The sequence below is a fragment of the Chrysochloris asiatica genome, unplaced genomic scaffold (assembly GCF_000296735.1).
Source record: "Chrysochloris asiatica unplaced genomic scaffold, ChrAsi1.0 scaffold00035, whole genome shotgun sequence".
NCBI classification, from domain to species: Eukaryota; Metazoa; Chordata; class Mammalia; order Afrosoricida; family Chrysochloridae; genus Chrysochloris; species Chrysochloris asiatica.
This window is the reverse complement of record NW_006408553.1, coordinates 5,752,961-5,773,930: the sequence shown is the minus strand read 5'-3', so window position 1 is coordinate 5,773,930 and position 20,970 is coordinate 5,752,961. Positions and strand designations below refer to the sequence as shown.

Sequence of the window (20,970 nt, the reverse complement as noted above, 5' to 3'; positions counted from 1 at the left end):
ACAACAACAACAAGAACAGGTAATAGAGTTCTTATTTAGCCTTATTCTAGTGAAAGAAAAGGTTTAAAGCCTTTTCAGTGATTAAAAAAGTTACAAGTGGAGCAAGTAAAAGTGATTGTGAGTAGGGATTGATTCTGGGAGTCCTGGTGTGGTGCTGTGGGTTAATGCTGGACTTCAAAGTCAGTTTGAACCATAAGGTTGGCAGTTCAAGCTCACCAGCCACTCCTTGGAAGCCTTATACAGAGTTGCTATGGGATGGCATATAACTCAATGGCATTTAACAGGGATTGATGTAGTTGTTTCAAATGAGGGCAAGTTTACACAGTATTGAAGAACAAGTTGCACTCTTGGTGTGGCTCTGTAGGATTATCACTGGATTGCGTACCAAAGAGTCAACAGTTCAAACCCTCCAGCTGCTCCTCGAAATCCTATACAGGGATGCTGTGGGTTGAAGCCTACTCAACAGCACTTAACAACAATAAGTTATGTTTATGCCAGACATTCCTAACCCCCATGGAGACTTACTATATGTTAATCCCTAAATAATTTGTGGCATTTTAAGCATGTTTCATAATTTTATACAAATGATGCAATGAGAGTACTGCTCTCCCTTTTACTTTTTTTGCTTAGTAGTATGTTTGTAAGCCTTTTTTATGCTGATAGGTGTTTATTTTTACTAATGTATACAATCCCATTGAAGGACTGTGCCTCAATTTTTGCATTCTCCTGTTGAAGAACATACATAGGCTGTTTCAATTTATTTTTCTTTATTGCAGTATTTTTTTTAATTGTCACAATATATAGAATTGAACATGTCTCCTATACGTGTGTGAACATTTTGAAACTCTGTGAGATTTCTTCCTTGGAGCATCTTCACTAGTTAGATATTGGTAGATAATTCTCAGAATGATTAAACTACCAACGAGCAGTCTACCTGAGTTACACTATTCCACAGCATCACTTACACAAAGTAACGAAATGGTCATACATACGATTGTCAGACTGTAAGGTTTGCAAGTTGCATGGATATGAAATGGTTTCCCATCATGATTATAATTTTCATTACCTGATGACAAATTTATTTGCTGACCACATTTCTTTGGAATTTCCTGGGGTTTTTTCTATTATCCGTGTTTAAATTGGATTATTTCTTTTTTTTTTTTAATTTCTTTATATGTTCTAGGTACTACTTTTTCATTAGTTATATAAGTTAAGTTTATCTCCTACAGTCTCTGACTTGTCCTTTCACTTTTTTTTGAAGTCGATAATTTCAGTGTAATGAACTTTAAGTATAATTATCTTTATTATTTGTGTTTTTTTGTGTCTTGTTTAAGAAATAACTTCCTGCCTACAGATCCAAGTCTTAATTTCCTCTGGATATTTTTGTTGTTGTGTTGTGTGTGTGTGTGTACCCTTATTTTAAGGTCATTGGCTGGTAGGAGTAAGGAGTTAGGGTTAGGACTATGGCTAGGTCTAAATTAGGCCTAGAATTTCATTTAGTGTTAGGGTTATTGTGAAGACTGGGTTCAGTGTTAGAAGTAGGACTGAGTTAGGTCTAGGAATAAAGTTTGGTCTAGTTTTAGGTTATAAGGAGCTCTGGTAGCGTAGTGGTTATGAATCGGGCTGCGAACCTTAAGGTTGGCGGTTCGAAACTACCAGCTGCTCCGTGGGAGAAAGATGAGGCTTTCTATTCCCGTAAAGATTTACACCCTCGGAAACCCTGTACAGGGTCGCTATGGGTCGGAATCGACTCGACGGCACTTAACAACAACAACAACAGTTTTAGGTTATAGTTAGGTTTATTTTTATTTATTATATTTTCTCTTGAAATCTACTTGATTTCCTCTTCGTTTAGAAGTTCTGTAACTATTAGGGTGAGTCAAAAATTATCCACATTCTGGTTATATTAAAATGCCCATCCAAGTCCACAGCTGATGACAAAATTGTTCATGCACGTAAAATGATTCTGTAAAATAGACAAGTGACAGTGGATTATGTGGCAAGTCATTTGCAAATCATCCATGGCTCTGCTTATGAAATAATCCATGACAGACTTGGGTTTAGAAACGTTTGTGTGAGATGGGTACCAAAGCAACTCAAGAAAGAGCATAAACAGAAGCGTTTGGATATCTGCAAACAAAATTTGGACCAGTACTCAAAGAGAGGTAAAAGTTTCTGTAAAAAAATCACTACTGGTGATGAGACATGGATTCACTACAAGCCTGAGAGTAAACAGCAGAGTGTACAATGGAAACATACTCAACCACTGACCAAGAAAAAGTTAAAAAGTCAGCCATCAGCTGGAAAATTGATGTTTACAGTTTTCTGGGATTCTCAAGGGTCAGTACTGGAATGGTATCAGGAAGAAGTTGAGCAATCAGCAGTGCTCATTACAGTGAGATGCTCACTGAACAGCTGAAGCCTAAACTTCCCATTAAACTCAGAGGACTGCTATCCAAGGACATTGTGATTTTGTATGACAATGCATGTCCACGCACGTCTGCCCACACTGTAGACACTACAAAAATTTGTTTTAAGGTGTTAAAGCATCCTCCCTGTAGTCCTGATCTTGCTCCATTGGACTTTTACTTGTTTGGTTCCCTGAAAGCGGCCCTTTGAGGACAAAGATTCACCTCTGTTGAAGAAATAAAAATAGCAGTGCATTTGTGACTTACAGCTCAGCCTAAAACTTTTTTAACAAGAGAATATGAAAACTTGTTGACAGATAGACGAAGTATATTAAAAAGGTTATGTTGAAAAATGATTATTTGTCTTTCCTGAAAGTTGATTAAAATAAATGTTACAGCCATAGTACAGATAATATTTGACTCACCGCGGGAGAAAGATGAGGCTTTCTACTCCCGTAAAGATTTACACCCTCGGAAACCCTGTACAGGGTCGCTATGGGTCGGAATCGACTCGACAGCACTTAACAACAACAACAACATATGTTATTACTTCTTTTTACCTTATAATTTGTTGTTATTGTCACCACTGTATCTCTGGTACCCTATTTTCAATCTTGTAGGTTTGCTTTACTTTGAATTCTGGGTTGAGTGCTGAGTGATACTGTCATGTCTATTAGTCTCAGGTTGTTTGCTGTTGTTGGTTTTCTGTCCCGAGAACTCCCTTTAGTAATTTTTATATGATTGGTCTGGTTTCTACAAACACATTTAACTTCTGTTTTTCTGAAAATGTCCTGGTATCACCATCATATTTAATGGACCATGTTTCTGGGTATATGATTCAGATTGGTAATTTGTATGTCTTCTTGCCTGCGTGAGAAATCAGGGTTTAGTCTTATTCTCTCTTGTAGGTAGCTTTTCATTTTTTCCTGAGCTGGTTTCAGGATTCTTTCTATATCTTTGATTTTGAAAAGTTTGGTTATAGTATGTCTTAGTGATTTCCTTTTGGGGTCCATTTTGTTTGGAGTTCATTCAACTTCTAAGTGTTGTCTTCTCATCTTTTGTAATATTACAGAAGTTTTCTTCCAACAATTCTTGGACAATTTTCTCTATTTTTTTTTTTTTTCTGTTTGTTTGTCTTTTGTCTCTTCTAGTTTTGAAATTCCAACCCCAAGTAATTTATTCCTCCTGAAAGTGTTCCACATAAATCTTAGGCTTTTTTTAGATTGTCTTGTTCCTTTTTCTGATTGTTCATCTAGCAGATAAATATTGAGAGATTTGTCTTCAAGATCAGCAGTTTGGCTTTCCATTGATTCAGTTCTACATCTTTGTCCTTTCAATGGATTATCTATTTCTGAAGTCTTAGTATTAATCTTTTCATTTTCCAATTACTGTTTTTATATGGTTTCCAATTTTTTATTTATTTTGTCATTTTGATTCATGAATTCTTCAGAAGTTTTTGTGTGTTTTCCTTGATTTTCATTTGAAGATTTCCTCAATCTTTTGAAGGTACCCAGATATTCTTTTAAATTCCTAGTTAAGTAGTTCTAATACCATTTCTGGTTTTATATTTTCAGACTCTGTATTTTGGTCACTAATTTGGAGTACTCTGTTTTGTTTCTTTGTTTAAGTTGAAATTGTGTGTTTCCTTCAAGATACTGTAGTGTCATATTTACATTTAATTGATGATTGTCTATTGATGTGTTCTCAGTCACTCACCACCTGTTTCTATGTGGATGTTGTACAGACTGGAAGTGTGAACGTATTTCTGTATTTACTGTTTGTGTAGCATAGGTCAAGTTGGCTTGACATGCTTCCCAAAACAGGCATGATATGCCTGGCATCTGAAGTCAGGTAGAGCAGAGACTACATAGGAATGAGTACCACTTAACAGTAGTTTGACTAGGGTGGGAACTGGCCAAAACCACAGCTACCAGGAGGACAGGGGAACAAGGTAGAACCATACCCCTCACCGCCAACGTCTCTCCATGTCCTGTGCCTACAGGCTGCTGTATTGACAGAAGTTCAAAAGAGCTGGAGATGGCTATGCTGCACCAGGCTAATCTACAGTGCTCCCATATTTCTTTTCTGTCACTGTTCCTGTTTAGCTTCCTTGTCTAGTTGTCACTCAATCTACTTCTCTGTCCTATTTTCTGAAATTCAGGTGTTCTAGTATCACTACCTTATCTGTTTCACTTGCTCTTCCATGTCATTGTGCAGAAGGTCTGCTCAGTGTGTGTGCCTACTTTACCATCTTGCCCCAAATCTCTCATTTCCTCTATTTTTAATATAAAATCACAAAGTCTTTCAGATTTAGATCTTTTATCCATCTAGAATTGAAGTTTCTGTAGGGTGTGAGGTAGGGATCCATTTGATACTTTTTGTGAGAAACCAGCTAACCAAACACCATTTATTTAATAGTTTATCTCTTTTGCAATGTTTTGTAATTTTCCCTGTATCATATACAATTTTTTTGTTTCTGGGCATTCTCTGTATTTCTCCACTCTTACATCAATACCGTATAATTTATATTGTTGTTGTTGTTGGTAAGTGCCTTCAAATTGTTTCCAATTCATAGTGACTCTGTAAAGGGTTTCCAAGGAGCAGGTGGTGAGTTTGAACCACTGACTTTGGGGTTCAAACAGACCTTGGGGTCCAGTGCATTATCCTGCAATGCCACACCCATCAAGTCAGTACTAAATCACAGCGACACTATGCACAGTAAAACGAAACACAGCCTAGGGCTACACCATCCTCACAATTGACATTATGTTTGAACCCCTTGTTGCTGCCACTGTGTCAGTCCCTCTCCTTTTGGGTCTTCCATTTTTGTCTCACCCTCCATTTATTTCTACTGACAACATGTCCAAAGATGGAAAGACGAAGTATAACATTCTGGCTGTACTTCTTCCAAGACAGATTTGTTTGTTCTTCTGGAAGTCCTTGGTACTTTCAAAATTCTTTGTAAACACCATATTTCAAATGCATCAGTACTTCTACGGTCCTTCTTATTCATTGTCCAACTTTCACTTGCATAAGAAGCTATTGAAAATACCATGACTTGGGTCACACACACTTTAGTCTTCAAACTGACATTTTTTAAAAAACACTTTAAAGAAGTCTTTTTAGCAGATTTGCCTAATGACAGTATATTATTTGGTTTCTAGATTGCTACTTCCATGAGCGTTGATTGTGGATCCAAGCAAAACGAAGTCTTTGGAAACTTCCATCTTTTCTCTATTTATTATGATGGTATTTATTGGTCCAGTTATGAGGATTTTTGTTTTCTTTACATTGAGGTGCAATCCATACTGATGGCTGTAGTCTTTGATCTTCATAAGTATTTCAAATCCACTTTCATTCCAACAAGCAAGGTTGTATCATCTGTGTATCATAGGTTGTTAATGAGTTTTCCTTCAATCCTGATGCCAAGTTCTTATTCATATAATTTAGCTTCTTGAATTATTTGCTAAGCGTGTAGATTCAGTAAGTATGGTGAAAGAATACAATGTACACCTTTCCTGATTTTAAACCATTCAGTATCCCCTTGTTCAGTTTAAGCAACTGTGTACAGGTTCTTGATGAGAACAATCAAGTGTACTGTGATACCCATTCTTCGCGATGTTATTCATAATTTGTTGTGGTCCACCATTCTTCTGTCAGTGTGGCATACTGTGCTGGCTTGTGTGTTGCGGTGATGCTGGAAGGTGTGCAACTTCTATTTTAAATACCAGGAAGGTCATCCCTGGTGGGCAGGTTTCAGTTGAGCATCTAGACTAAGACCACAAAGAAGGAGAGCAGACTACCTCTCAACAGTCGGCCACTGAAAACCTTATAACTAGCAAACATTTTCTATAGGGTTTTAGTCATTTTGATGTTTAGTAGTGCAGACCTTCATATCTTGGTTTATTTATTTCAAAATTGTTTTGTTTACTCATGGCCTTTTGCTTTCTTTTCAATGGAATTACATTGAATCTGTTGATCAGTTTAGGGAGAATTCCTTTCTGAGAATATAAACTCTTGCACATATTTTGTTATAATTCTTCTTATGTATTTTATGTTTTGAGTTGCTTTTGTAATGAAGAAAAAGAAAGATACCAAAGAATGAAATTGACTGTTATATATTGATTCTGTAGCCTTGCCAAATTTGCATATTAATTCTAAAATGATGTTTCTTGTCAGAAGTTATATGGTGGTGGTGGTTATGTGCCGTGGAGTCGGTTCTGACTCATAGCGACCCTGTACAGCATTTCTGAGGCTGTAAATCTTTACAGGAGCAGAAAGCCTCATCTTTCTCCTGCGGTATAGCTGGGAGTTTCAAACTGTTGACCTTGTGCTTCACAGCCTGATTCGTAACCACTACGCTACCAGAGCTCCTTAGATAGTTATATAGTATGCAAATAAAAGCAGTTTGTTTCTTCATTTCTGCTCCATATCCTTCCCTTTTTTCTATAGGGTAACTAAGAGTCAGAATAGACTCAGTGGCAGTGGGCCGGTTGAGAGTCCCCTATGCTGCTGTTCTTTTCTGTTATGTTATTGTTACGTTACCATCAAGTCAGTTCTGACCCATAGTGACCCTGTGTAGGTTTTCTGAGGAGCAGCTGGTGAGACTGAACCGCTGACCTCGCAATTCAAACCAACCTTGGAGTCTAGCGCATTAACCCTCAGCACCACACCAGGTTATTCACTATTAGAGTGAATTGTATTAATGAGTTTTCTAAGCTCAAACCGTCCTTGCATTTCTGAGAATTAATTAGCATGGTCACCGTGAATTGATTAGGTATTTGTCACATGTTAGAATTGTTCATTTTACCTAGCACATTTGCCTTTACACTGCTGCTGCTTCTGTTACGTGCCATTTAGTCACTTCTAACTCATACCAACCCTGTATAGCGTTTGTAAGGCTGTAAATCTTTACAGGATTAGAAAGCCTCATCTTTCTCTTGCAGATTGACTAGGAGATTCAAACTGCTAACGTTGTGGTTCACAGCCCAGTACGTAACCCAATATGCTGCCAGTTGCCTCTGTAGGTCAGTTGAAATTTTCTGTCCCATACTTTCTTGAGACAGACTTCTGTTTTGTTGTTGTTATTAAGTGCTGTTCATTGGTTCTGACACAGTGACCCTGTATAGGGTTTCCAAGCTTAATAAAATAATGTTACAAATATAGCCTCTCATCAAACTTATTCTGGTTTCATAAAATATATTGCAAAGTGGTCTTTCACATACTGTCTCAGAAAGACTTGTGTATGTATAAAACTGGAATTTTCTATTCCTTGAAGTTTTAGTAGAATAGCCCTGTAAACCAAGAATAGCTAGTAAGTTTTTCGGTCAATACATTTCCCCTATTATTTTATTAGGAGTCCTGGTGTGATGCTGTGGGTTAATGTGCTGAACTGCAAGATCAGTTTGAACCGCAAGGTCGGTGGTTCAAGCTTCACCAGCTGCTTCTTGGAAACCCTATACAGGGTCACTATGGGTCAGAACCAACTCAATGGCACTTAACAACAATAACAACAATTATTTTTTATAAAATATTTCAAACATGTAGCCAAGTTGAAATCATTAACAAACTTGAATATCAACTGAGGAATTACTCAGAATAAGTATAACCCAAAGAGATAGAAACTATAAATGAAACATAAAAGTATGGAATATAAAACAAGGAATGCTATAATTAGAGCTTCAGTAGACAGCACAGAAAGAAATGGGGAGTGGCATGATTTTGAGGGAAAAAAAGGGTGACAATATTTTTTAGAACTAATGAAGCATATTGGATTTAGAATTATCATTGAATTAGAAAAAATAAAAATAAAAAGCCATCTATACCTAGAAATGGAGTCCTGGTGGCCCTGTAGGATAAGCACTGAACTTCTAATATCAAGATCAGTGGTTCAAACCCATCAGCTGCTCCTTGGAAATCCTAGACAGAGAGTCGCTATGAGTCAGAACCGACTTGATAACATTTAACAACAGCATACCTAGAAATACTGTAGTGAAACTGTGTAATATACTGATTTTCTCTAGTTTCTGACCTGTTGCTTACTGTCCTTTTTCATGATACTATTTTTCTTTCTACAAGTACTTTGGGTGCTTCTCAAACCTCCCTGATCGGTTTTGATCATTTCTTAGTCCTTACCATAATTTAGATTTTTTTAAGAAACATTAAATCTAATATATTTTTCTGTGTCTAATTATTCCAGTCTTATGCTGCTATTTTGTTATTGCTGCTGCTGATGTTTCTGGTGACTCTTGCTCATAGTGACTTATTTTGTATGGTTTTTGTAATTCTGGAATTTGCTCTTTTCAGCTGGTCTTATCTTTATCTTTGGTAAACCTGAAGGGCCTGGGTTAAGGTTTATGGATGTTTGATTGTGCCAGATTTTCTACAGCATTGCCAACCAGGGTCACTTTAATTGCTTAGCATACAGTTTCCCAGACAAGAAACTATTAAAATGTCAAACTTAGATCCAAGTATTAACAAGTTATGGTTTCAATTTTCAAAGGCTACTTTTTAAAACCAGAGGACAGTTTAAGACAGGCAAATTTTCCTATTGTCTTTGCCAGCTGGAAGACTTCCTTCCTCTCTGCCTAACCCATTTATTATTGACTCATCCTTTTTTAAGCCCAAAATAGCTTCACACCTACCTGTGTCCTGTAAAACTTACAGCTCTAGGTTCCTGAGATTGTATTAGTTGTAGCAACTCACATACCCAAAGCTTCTGTGCAAACTCCCTACTCTGGTTTTGGCCCTTAAGAATTTCCACTAGCTTCCTGTTACTTCAGCCATATAGTTAGATTTTTCTCCCCTAGCATTTCTTTCATTTTAGAGCAAGACAATTTTCTGTCTATCCAGTTTCTGTATTGTGGGAAATGAAAGTCATTTTATAATTTTGAGTTGTTATTCTGCATGATTCTGGTTTTGGAACCCATAGACTGTGGGCAGATTACTATTCATAGTTCTTCCCCTTGTTAGGCTGATATATTACCAATACTTACTTGAGTGTTTTGTGGGGAGTGTTCGTAGTTCTACAGCAGAAAATTGTGATAATTTCTAATGTTTCCAATTATGAAAATGTTATCTTTCTTTATCAGGTAGTAGAACTGCAAAATAGATTATCTGAAGAATCAAAGAAAGCTGATAAATTAGATTTTGAATATAAGCGACTGAAAGAAAAAGTTGATGGTCTTCAAAAAGAAAAGGATGTAAGTCTATATTGGACATTTTGGTTTTGAACCCTGCTAAAATTAAAACAGTGATATTTAATTCATGTATATTTACTACATTAGTTCCTTCTATTTGTGAGTGAAAACTAAACATCCTGCTTGTTTTTAAATTATTGAAGCTATCAGTATTTCAGAAATAGACCTAAGATCAAAGGTCAAATGAGTGTTTGGAGTTCCATCCTAGTTTCTCTTCTAGGTATTTATCTATTCTGCTACTGTTGTGCTTAACATTGTTCTACTCATGACTTGCATTAAATTTGTATAGCTTTTCTGTTTCTGACTGATTACTATGGAAGATGTCATTCTTGTTAAGCATATTTTGAATCTTAAAAATATCTTGACTGGCATAATTTACAAATATTTAAAATCTTTGTTCTTTGATCTTTTGTGTTTAAGCAGTGAGATGTTTACTTTCAAGGAAGGAGTAGACAGTGTTGTTTCTTATGATTATGGATCACTTACTGCCTTGTCATAGTAGATGTTCAGTATTATTAAATGAAAAAATCATTTTAATCATTCCATAGAAGATCAAAAGGTAAAGCATGTTCACTGCACTTTGTCGTTCTGTTGGTTAAGGCTGAAGCCAGTGGTTAGTGCACCTTGAGGCTAATCTTCCATGTTTTTATGTCCTTTTAGCGGTTAAGATCCGAAAGGGATTCTCTGAAGGAAACCATTGAAGAGCTTCGTTGTGTGCAGGCTCAGGAAGGGCAGCTCACAACTCAAGGTAAAAACATCCCAGTAATCCAAAAAGTAGAATTTAGTTCTAATTATATCAGTTAAAAAAAAAAAAAAAAAGATTTACTTTCAGATAATTAACCTTGAGGACATTATGCTGAGTGAAATTAGTTACAAAAGGCCAAATACTGCATAAGACCATTATTGTAAAATATACCCATACTAATTGGGCGGTATTTCGTTCTGCTGTGCATAAGGTCGCTATGCGTTGGTACTGACTCGATGGCATCTAACAACAACAACAAGAGGGAAAAGATCTTTATTGGCTATCAGAAGGGGGAGGCAGGACACAATAAGTAGTACATTCAAAACAAAACAGGGTAGGTGATAGACACATCATAGTTCAGGTATTGCGGCTGGGCAATACACAAGAAGTGGGAGGGGGACAGAAGAACAAAGTAGGTAGGGGAACACTGAGGCAGGTTTGCATGGGCTAAATGGGATAGAGGTAAATAGTGATGTATGCTCAACCTTGGAACAACAGGGCTCTGTGATACAGGAATTGAGAAGGCATAGTCTGAATGGTTAAAAGAGGAGAAATAATGTTAAGATGCTTGACTGTTTTATAAACATTGGTTTCCCTTGCCTACTACTATTGTAAAATAGACACTTGAGGGGGATGGAAAGTAATATTGGAAAACATCATTATAGAAAACTTCCAAGCCTGTCCTCAACCTGTAACTAATTGGAATACATAAAAGGGGCTTTAGAACTTGCCCAGTGAAATAGACTACTTGTGAAGCCTTTATAGTGTATAGGACCCTAAGTAGAATCCTGAGACCCATCCAGAACCTTCTGAGGAGGGACATTGCAACTAGAAAGGACAAGCAGACCAGTCTGAGGCAGCTAGAGGAACAGAAGATACTTCTTGAAAGAAACACCAGCAGGAAAAATAAAAAACAAAAATGGCAATGTGATTGGCTACTACAAGAACAAGCAAGTTGTTCGCCAGAGAGCCATCACAACAAGCAATCAAGTTCCTTCAGGACAGACCCCCTTTAAGACTGAAACTCATAAAGAGAACACTTGAGTAGGCATGTCAGCTTGTTGGCAACCACACTGGTCTACTGGTGAGTGGAAGTGGGGGAAAGGTACCAATGAAGATATGGCTGAATTCAACCACATTCCATAGACTCCCGTCAACCTGGAGATGAGAGAGAAAAGAAGTGCTGGTTGGTCCCAAGTATGGTGAGACCTGGGGACTCCTGAGCCCATTAACAATTATATAGCCATGAAAGGCTAGAACTGAGAGTGAACTGTCTAGCTGATATGAAGTTAGGGGAGACACACAAGAATGCCCAACTTGCAAATAGTACCCATTTGACCTAGCTTTAATGGCTTGATGATCAGAATTAGACTAGAGGAAGATAAAAAAAAGTTTATAAAGGAAATAAGGGTAAATTGCTACACTTTGATGAACTTAACTTATAATGTAGTAGATCAAAATACCAACTTAGAGGCAAGGAATCTTCACAAAGATCAATCCTATTCCCTCTGTACACAGGGTTGATAGAGATGGGCAACTTATACATTGGCTACCTAAAATGGGGTGGAGGGGTCATAAAGGCACTAAGCAACTCGCTTACAAAAAAAAATAATAATGAACTGCTGAAGAGGCCATGAGATTTTTAACCGTTACCCAGATTCCAAGCAAATGGGCTGTCGATGTATAAGATTTATTTTTCTACTTGCTTTATAAGTTGCATTTGAACATTAGAGTTTTATTAGGTCAAAAGTATAAGCATTTGTTTAGTTCTCTATGTTAATAATAAACCTAATAATAAACCTATTCTGGAAAATGTCTCAGGGTGTCTTTATATGAAACCTTCTAAGTCAATGATTTCTTTTCCACTAAGATAAGTGGAATGGGTCTCAATCCATTAATGAACTTAGAGCCCCATGAAAACTATTCTTCCCTACTTGAAAGGAGCAGCACTTAGCTCAAACTTTACCTTCCTACCACTCTTTGCTATCCCCCAGGGAACTGTGGGAGCCTTACTTTACTGATGATGTATACAGCTTCATAGTCTGTTCACTCCCTTGTCTATGCAGTTACCCAAAACAGGAATTTTTCTTTTCATCTGACTACAGCCTCCTTTTCCCCCTACCCAAAATCCCCAATTCTTTCTATCCAGCCTGCTCATCTATTATATTTTACCTGCTAACCCCATATTCTGTCAATCAACCTTTCTAGCCTAATTTTCCACTTTACTCAGCATGTCAACCATTGTTACTCTCTTTTCCTCATTCACTTAACTCTTTCTAGACCAAACTTATCAGGTAACCTCAATTTTTTTCTCTATTCTAAGTTACCAAGGCAAACTTAAAAAAAAAAAAGAAGAAGAAGAAATTATGTGTCTTGATTATCTTTCCCAAAAATGTATTATTTATTACATTTGGATCCTCATTGCTGCTTCACAGCCCGCCCTTATATCATCAATTGTATGTGAGTTTTTCCGAAATGTTAAGAATCTAGCCTGAACCTTAGCCCTTTTACTCTCAGCTCCTATAACATCAAAAAAAGAGAAAGATCTTTTTATATAAGGCTTCATGTTTGTTCCTTTGCTACTTATAAACCTATATATTTTAGCCATTATTATATTGATGTTCTTTGACCTAGCAGTTTTCTCTCTAGGAGTTTACCCAGTATGTTTATTGGGCTATGATTTAAAGTAGAAATGTAGACACAAACTCAATGTTTAGCAGTATTAGAATGTTGTGCTCATTCAATAGGCAGGAAAAAGAAATATGGGCATCCAGATTAAAATGTTGTTGTTATTATGTGCCGTGGAGTTGGTTCTGACTCATAACGACCCTGTACAGGGTTTCCGAGGCTGTAATTCTTTACGGGAGCAGAAAGCCTCATCTTTCTCCCATGGAGCAGTTGGTAGTTTCGAACTGCTGACTTTGCAGATCGCAGCCCAATTCGTAACCACTATGCTACCAGAGCTCCTTCCAGATTAAAATAGAGGAAGTAAAATGGTCCTTATTCACAGATGACTTGATCCTGTATTTTTAAAATCCTTCAGAATTCACAAAAAAATGATGGAACTAATAAATGAGTTCAGCAAGGTCTCAGAACATATGGTCAATCACTTATATCTATCTGTGTGTTAGCAGTGAACAATCTGAAAATGAAATTAAGAAAAACTTTTGATATTATTATCAAAAACAATACATACATAGGGGTAAGTTTTACAAAATAAGTGCAAGTGTACACTGAAAACTATAAAACATTGCTACAGAAATTTTTTTTTTAATGGAAATAAATGGAAAGACAATCTTGTTCTTGTCTTAGAAGAGTCAGTATAATAAAGATGATAATTCTTACCAAATTACTTTAAAGTCAGTGTATTCACAATCAAAATCTCAGCAAATTTTTTTTGTAGAAATTGACAAGGTGGATTGCTGTTATTACATGCCTTTGAGCTGGTTCAACTCATAGCGACCCTGTATAGGGTTTCCAAGGAGGAGAGCTTCCAGGTCTTAATTTCAGAACTTAGTCTAAAGCTACAACTAAGAGCACATGGGACTGCCATAAGGATAGACATACAGAGATCATGGAACAGAATTGAGACTTCAAATATAAACCCATACATTTATAGCCAGTTGATTTTCGGCAATGGTGCCAAGGCAGTTTCTAGAGAAAAGGGCAGTTTCTTGACAAAATGGCGCTGAGACTGGGATATCTGCGTGCAAACCAAAAGATTGATTTACCATATTGTAGACATAAACAACTAAAAATTGATTATAGGTGAAATTTAAGTGCTAAAACTATTAGAATAAATTGCAGGAGAAAATCTTTGTGACCTTGAATTGGACAAAGAGTTCTTAGACACAGCATCAAAACCACTGTCCATAAAAGAAAAAATGATAAATAAGACTTTACTAAAATTTAAAATTTCTCTGCTTTAAAAGATACCTTTAAGAAAATGAAAAGGAGAATATATTTGCATATTACATTTCTGATAAAGGACTTGTGTTCTGATTATATAAAGAATTATTCCAACTTATTATTCAAAACAACCCAATTAAGGCATGGGTAAAAGACTAGACTAGAGTCCTGGTATGGTTCTGTAGGATAACCTCAGGGTTGGTGGTTTAAACTCACCACATGCTCCTTGGGAACCCTGTTACAGGGTCACTATGAGTCGGAATTGACTCAACGGCACTTAACAAAAAAGACTAGAATAGATATTTCTGTAAGAAGACATACAACTGGTCAATATCACATGAAAAGACTCCGTGTCATTCATCATTGTTGTTAAGTACAATGGAGTTGATTACAACTCACAGTGACCTTATATATGGTTTCCTAGGAGTGGCTGATGGGTTTGAACAACTGACCATGTGTTTACTAGCCCAGTGCTTATTCAGCAATAAAAATATTCAAACTACTGGTTCAGCTATAAAGAAAAATCAAGTACTTGCAAAGTCTAAAGTATTTGCTATTTGACCCTTTCTCATTTGCCAAACTTTGGTTCAGAGATTCTTAGAATGATGGTTCATCACTGTTCCACATGGTCTTACCTTCTAGTATGCTTGTTGTTTTTGTTAAGTGCTGTCCAGTCGGTTCCAACCTAGAGTGACCGGTATAGGGTTTCTGTGGAGCGGCTGGTGAACTTGAACCACCGTCTTTGCGATTCAAACGACTTTGCAGTCCAGCACATTAACCCACAGTGCCACATCAGGCTAACCCTGGTTTATTCACAGAGTAATTTCAGGGCAGCAAGGAACAGTAAACCCCAGTAAGCAAGCTCTTTTCAAGCCTATTCTCGGATCACGTTTGTTAATGTCCTGTTGTCTAAGGCGAATCACAACCCAGAATTATTTCAGGAAGGAATATATACAACGGTGTGAAAATAAGAAGGTATGATGCATTGGCAGTCATTACAGTGTGCCAAACTTTTAATATACTTTTTCAGACTTTTTTAATGTGAAAGGAAACTGACATACAATTGAATTGAGAAAAGCAAAACAAGGATTTTAGCTGTTAAAATTGACATTCAAAGTAGGATTTCATATAGAAATTATATAACCAAACTAAAGGCGACATATCTGCCTTCTCTTAACCTAGTATTTCTGTGTGTACATTTACAGGGTTAATGCCTCTGGGAAGTCAAGAGTCTTCAGATAGTCTGGCAGCAGAAATTGTTACGCCTGAAATCAGGTAAGTATATCGTGATGCTTGTAGTCATATAGTGCACAGGGTTCTTCAGCAATTACATCCTCATACGAATTAATCTTCAATTATGTCATCAATACTGTAAATATGTGGAAAATTTTATGTGGCTATTGCTTTTAACTCCCCCTGTGGAGGGCCTGGTATGGCGCTGTGGGTTGATGCGCCAGACTGCAAAGCCGTTTGAACTGCAAGGTCGGCGGTTCAAGCTCACCAGCTGCTCCTTGGAAACCCTATACAGGGTCGCTATGGGTTGGAACTGACTCAATGGCACTTCACAACAACAACATGTAAGCTTTAGGCACAAAACAGAACTCAAAACAATGCAGTCCAGTAATCCTGCTCTGTTATCTGTTTGTTTGAAGGATACAGTTTTACATATTGTGAGGCTGGCACAGAACCCGGCAATGTTTAATTCTGTTATGCTAGGGTCACTATGGGTCGGTACCGACTCAGTGGCACCTAACAATTACATAAATGGGTGGCCTATATATATCTTGAAGGCAATCCCTACTGTATATTACATCTTGCCACCAAATAATTGGTAGTTTCAGAGCATATCATTAGAGATCACATTTTCTGGTGAGAACCTGAAGGACAAATAAATGACTGTATTCATAGCTTAAATGTTTAAATCAGAAAGGAATTTTGAAGTTTCATTCTTTATAAATTAGGGTATTTATAGAGTCTCACAGTCTTCAGATTATCTGTTTTAATAAGAAATTAATTACCATGTACTTAAAACCTGTAATCAGGGTTTTATGCCAGTAACAATAGGATCTGAATTCTTTTTAGGTATTTTTTCACTTCTACTCTAAGTATTAAAGTTTTAACTGTGGATAGCTGGATTTTGATAACTGTACTGTATTCATGTACTGGATAATCATACTTTTTTTTTTCTTTCTGATCTTTCAGGGAGAAACTTATTCGTCTTCAGCATGAGAATAGGATGTTAAAACTTAACCAAGAAGGTTCAGACAATGAAAAAATTGCCTTATTGCAGAGCCTTCTAGATGATGCAAATCTACGTAAGAATGAACTGGAGACAGAGAATAGGTAGGAGTAGATACAAGGTAGCAACACTTACTGCCTGTTTTCTCTGTTTGCCTTGGTTTCGATTCCTTAAACAAAGATGTGGATTATACTTTGAAAAGTGACAATGTGCTATTACATTTCCCTTTAAAAGTTCTTTAATCCATAACAGAAAAAAAAAGAGTAGCTTCTCATGGGATTTGGTTCCTTGGTTTGGAGGTATAAGGTCATGGTTTCATGGGACATCCAATTAATTGGCCTAATATTTTATTTAGTGTTTCTGTTCTATCTCCTAATTCATGGTGCCTGGGATTTTAGAATATTCTGGGCCACCGTCCACAAATGAAAATTGGTCTCTATTTGCCTGGAACAACAGAGTAAGTAGAGTCAGGAATAGGAGGAGTCAATGGAATTTGTGGCTAATTGTTTCCATGAATAATTGCCCTATTTGCCATTGGAACCAGGAGAACTGGATGGTGCCCAGCTACCACTACTGAACATTTTGATCTAAATTCTATAGAAGAATCCTGATCAAAGGCGAGGAAATGCAAAACAGAATTCTAAATTTTTATAGACTCTACATCCTGGTGTGGCATTGCAGCATAAGCACTAGAATGGTAACTGCAAGGTTGGTGGCTCAAATCCACCAGCTGTTCCTTGGAAACCTTTTACAAAGTCGCTATGAGTCAGAACTGACTCCATAGCACTTAACAACAACCATAACAGCCAGCCTTTCTGGATCCCTGAAAGCCGGATGAACTCTTGAAACTTTCGCTGGAGATAAGCTTAAAAACCTTAAACTAGATCTTCTAAAACCAAACAATAGTTTAACTGCTCTGGTTAAAAATGTCTGCCTGGAGCAGTTTGCTCTTTTAAGAACTCTTTGTGGATTCCCATTGAAAACAGCAACTGAAAGATTAGATAGGAAACTTAAGGAGTTGGAGTTTGTTACTGGAGGCACAACACAGAAAGATGAAAACGGTTGTACAACTCAGAGAATGTAATCAATGTCACTGAATTGTGCATGTACTTATAGAAATTGTTGAAATAATTGTATTTTGTTATTTATATGCTCAATATGTAAATAAAAACAAAAGTAAATTATTTTAGAAAATGCAAAATGAAAGGGTACTTGAATCCATTCTCCACTTTTGGACAGACTTGCTAAAAAATACTATGCCTTTTTATAATGTTGTTGTTGTTAACTTGGTTCTGACTCATAATGATCCCGTACAGGGTTTCTGAAGAGCGACTGGTGGGTTTGAGCCACCAACTTTTCAGGTAGCAGCTCAGGGCTTATCCTAGAGCACCACACTCATTGGTCCTCAGAAACCCTACACAGGGTTGCTGAGTTGGAAATGACTTGGTAGCATTGAACAACAAGAAGCAAAGGTTTCTCTCCTCTTAGAAGAGGTTGGAGGAAACTATAAGCTCTTTATAATAGGATCTCTCTTTTAATTTGTTCACACAAAATAATACTAAAGCCGTACCGTTTTCCTTTTTAATCACTAATTAAAATTAAAGAATTATTTTTCTATCTGACCATTCATTCACAGAATCATTGTCAGGTTAATATAGTGTACACCATTTTATAGACTAATGTTTCAAATGGCCCATTAGTGTGGGGAAGCAATATAATCCATCAGAATTGAATAGACAGGGTATTTTTTTTCTAATCTACTATTTCTTGTCACTCCAAAAGCAAGTCTTATTTTTAGGATTTAGAATCTGAAATCTCTAAAAATCACCTTTCTGTTTGTAAGTTTTCAGTATATTTTGGAGTCATTCATAGTTAGTTCCTTCAAAAGCATGGTTTTTTACTCTAACAAGGCTTAGTTTATATTTTGTTGTGATTCTGTCTTGTGGGTCTTTTCTTTTGTTGAGGAATTTCTTATGATACCCAACATAGGATATCTCTTCCTTAGTACTATAATACTTTGTCATCTTTAAAGGAGCGCGACAGTTTTATTAATAGTTTCACAGTTTACCTGATATCACAGCTTCTTGGTTTATGGTGCCTGATGGATTTGGCATTTCCTGGGTGTGAATCAATCTTATTATGACAGCTTTATACGTCTTACTTGTTCCTTCAGCTTTAGTTTTTAAAAAGCTGCTGAAGTAGGATCCGCGGACCCTATGGTGGTGGTGGTGGCGGTGGTGGTAGTTGTGTGCCACCAAGTCGGTTCCGACTCACAGCAACCTTGTATAGGTTTTCGAGGCTTGAAATCTTTATGGGAGCAGAAGCCTCATCTTTCTCCTACAGACGCAAACTCCTGACCTCTTGGTAAGCAGTCCAATTCGTAATCCATTATGCCACCAGGGCTCCTTACTAGATAATATAGTTCTTGTTGTTAAGTGCTGTCTGTCACTGTAAATACTAAGGTGATTCTAAAAGTTTACTTAAGGATAAACAGGAGGAGAAAATAAGAGCGTAAATATTTAAGACTTTTTAAAAATGCATAAGAAACTGGAAAATGAGAAGGTGGAAGAAGGGTAATTGTAGAACACAGCCAGCCACTACAAAATCACAATGGTGAAAACAATCATTAATCTTTTGCCTCTTGCCTATATTTAACCCTCATAGTCAGGGAAGCCTTCTCCATACCCTAATTTTTTTTTTTTTTTCCCCTAATGAAAAGAAATCCACAACTTCTTTTGTTTTCCATTATTTTTCACAGTCTTTACAATTGTTAAAAAAAATTGCTCTTATCAGAAACAGAGCAATTAATGGTCATTTGGAGTCCTGGTGTGGTGCTGAAGGTTAATGCTCTAGACTCCAAGGTCAATTTAAACCACAAGGTCAGCAGTTCAAGCTCACCAGCTGCTCCTTGGAAACCCTGTACAGGGTTGCTATGGGTGGGACCAACTCAATGGCACTTAATTACAACAATAGTCGTTTGTACAGTACCTCTGTATGGAATCGTGGTGTGGCACTATAGGATGAGCACAGGACTGCTAACCACAAGGTTGGCACTTCAAACCTACCAACTGCTCTTTGGAAACCCTATACAAGGTTGCTGTAAATTGGAACCAACACTTCATAACAAAACCAACATGTATGTAGGTGGCTAATGCCTGCGAAGTTCTAATATTATATGCCATCTATGAGAGGGCTTCAAAAAATTCATGTAAAAATGAGATTAAAAAGTTATGGGTTTTTTGTTGTTGTTTGTTTTTAAACCCTCTCATATTTACAATTGAGTGTTGTGTTTGTTTTTAAAATTACAGGCACTAACAATAATGTACCTTTAACTTACGACCATCTCAAATAATAATCAAAGTTGATAATTATGATGCAGTTGTTTGTGCCAGACATTGTGTTGATTTTTCTTTTGAGAACGTTTTACAGATGAGGGAGCAAGGGTTCAGACACAGGCTGTCTGACTCCAGACTCTCTATATCTAACTCCGTCTCTTTCTTGTCAGTTTATCTTTGGCCACATTTTTAGAACATTGGGATATGTGTGTTGTTTTGGGGTTTTTTTCCCTGTCTTCCTCTTACGGTATATACTTCTTCTAAGTGACTTACACTAATTTTTGTCTGAGCGAGTTTTATAAGTATTTACATTACCTTGTCCCTAACTTAATCTCTTACTTCACTGGAAACATAGTTTTTAGATCCACTGAGTCTTCTCACTGTATGATGTTAAATACAATTTACAAATTACCTAGGTATCATCTGTTAGAAGAAAAGGTTTGTAAGTGAGCTCCAAAGTCCTTTCTGATTATTTTTCCCAATGATCCTCACTTGTACATGAATTTTTTCATATATATTTACATATATTTGTGAAGTTTACATATGTAATATATATTTTCGTGTAGTTTCCTGTTGATATATTGCTGCAGTCTTCTTAAAATTATCTTCAGCAAAACTTTACCTATGTAATATATATTTTTTTAATGTTATATTGTGAATTATATGATAGTTTACATTAGCTTTATATTCATCCTATCATATATCATTTCATTGCCATGAATCCCCTCCATACATTATCAGTCAACCAAAGGGTATACCCTGTAAGCCTGCCCCCTGGTCATCAGCACCCAGCCCCTTTCCCTTTCTGGGTCTAGAGTCCCTAGCCACTCCATCTTTCCACGTCATCATCTCTGCCTCCATCTCTGGCATCATTGCTTCTCTGGGTAGGGTCCCGTACTCTGTTCTTCTCCCTCCCAGGGACCTCCATTACTGGGTTGCAAAGTCAATCACTCTCCTCCTTTTGCTATAAAACGTCCACCTTTACATTTCCAACCCTCACAGTCAGTCCTGATAGCAATTATTCACTATTGTCGCACATGAGTGCTATCCCCATCTCCTTTCATCAGCCCCACCCAGACAGATTGGATACTACTCAGTGGAGATTCTACCTTCCTCTGCACCCTCTGGATCTAGG

The 20,970-nt window shown here is 36.9% G+C and overlaps 1 protein-coding gene across 1 annotated transcript in view; it reads left to right on the top strand.

Moving 5' to 3' along the window:
• The window catches only part of HOOK3 (hook microtubule-tethering protein 3), a 144,797-nt gene that overhangs the window by 90,765 nt on the left and 33,062 nt on the right, over nucleotides 1-20,970 (top strand). Inside the window, exons 12-15 of the mRNA XM_006859913.1 lie at nucleotides 9,500-9,610; nucleotides 10,268-10,355; nucleotides 15,467-15,536; nucleotides 16,464-16,604. Coding sequence (XP_006859975.1) covers nucleotides 9,500-9,610; nucleotides 10,268-10,355; nucleotides 15,467-15,536; nucleotides 16,464-16,604 — 410 coding nt within the window. The remainder of the gene's footprint in view (nucleotides 1-9,499; nucleotides 9,611-10,267; nucleotides 10,356-15,466; nucleotides 15,537-16,463; nucleotides 16,605-20,970) is intronic.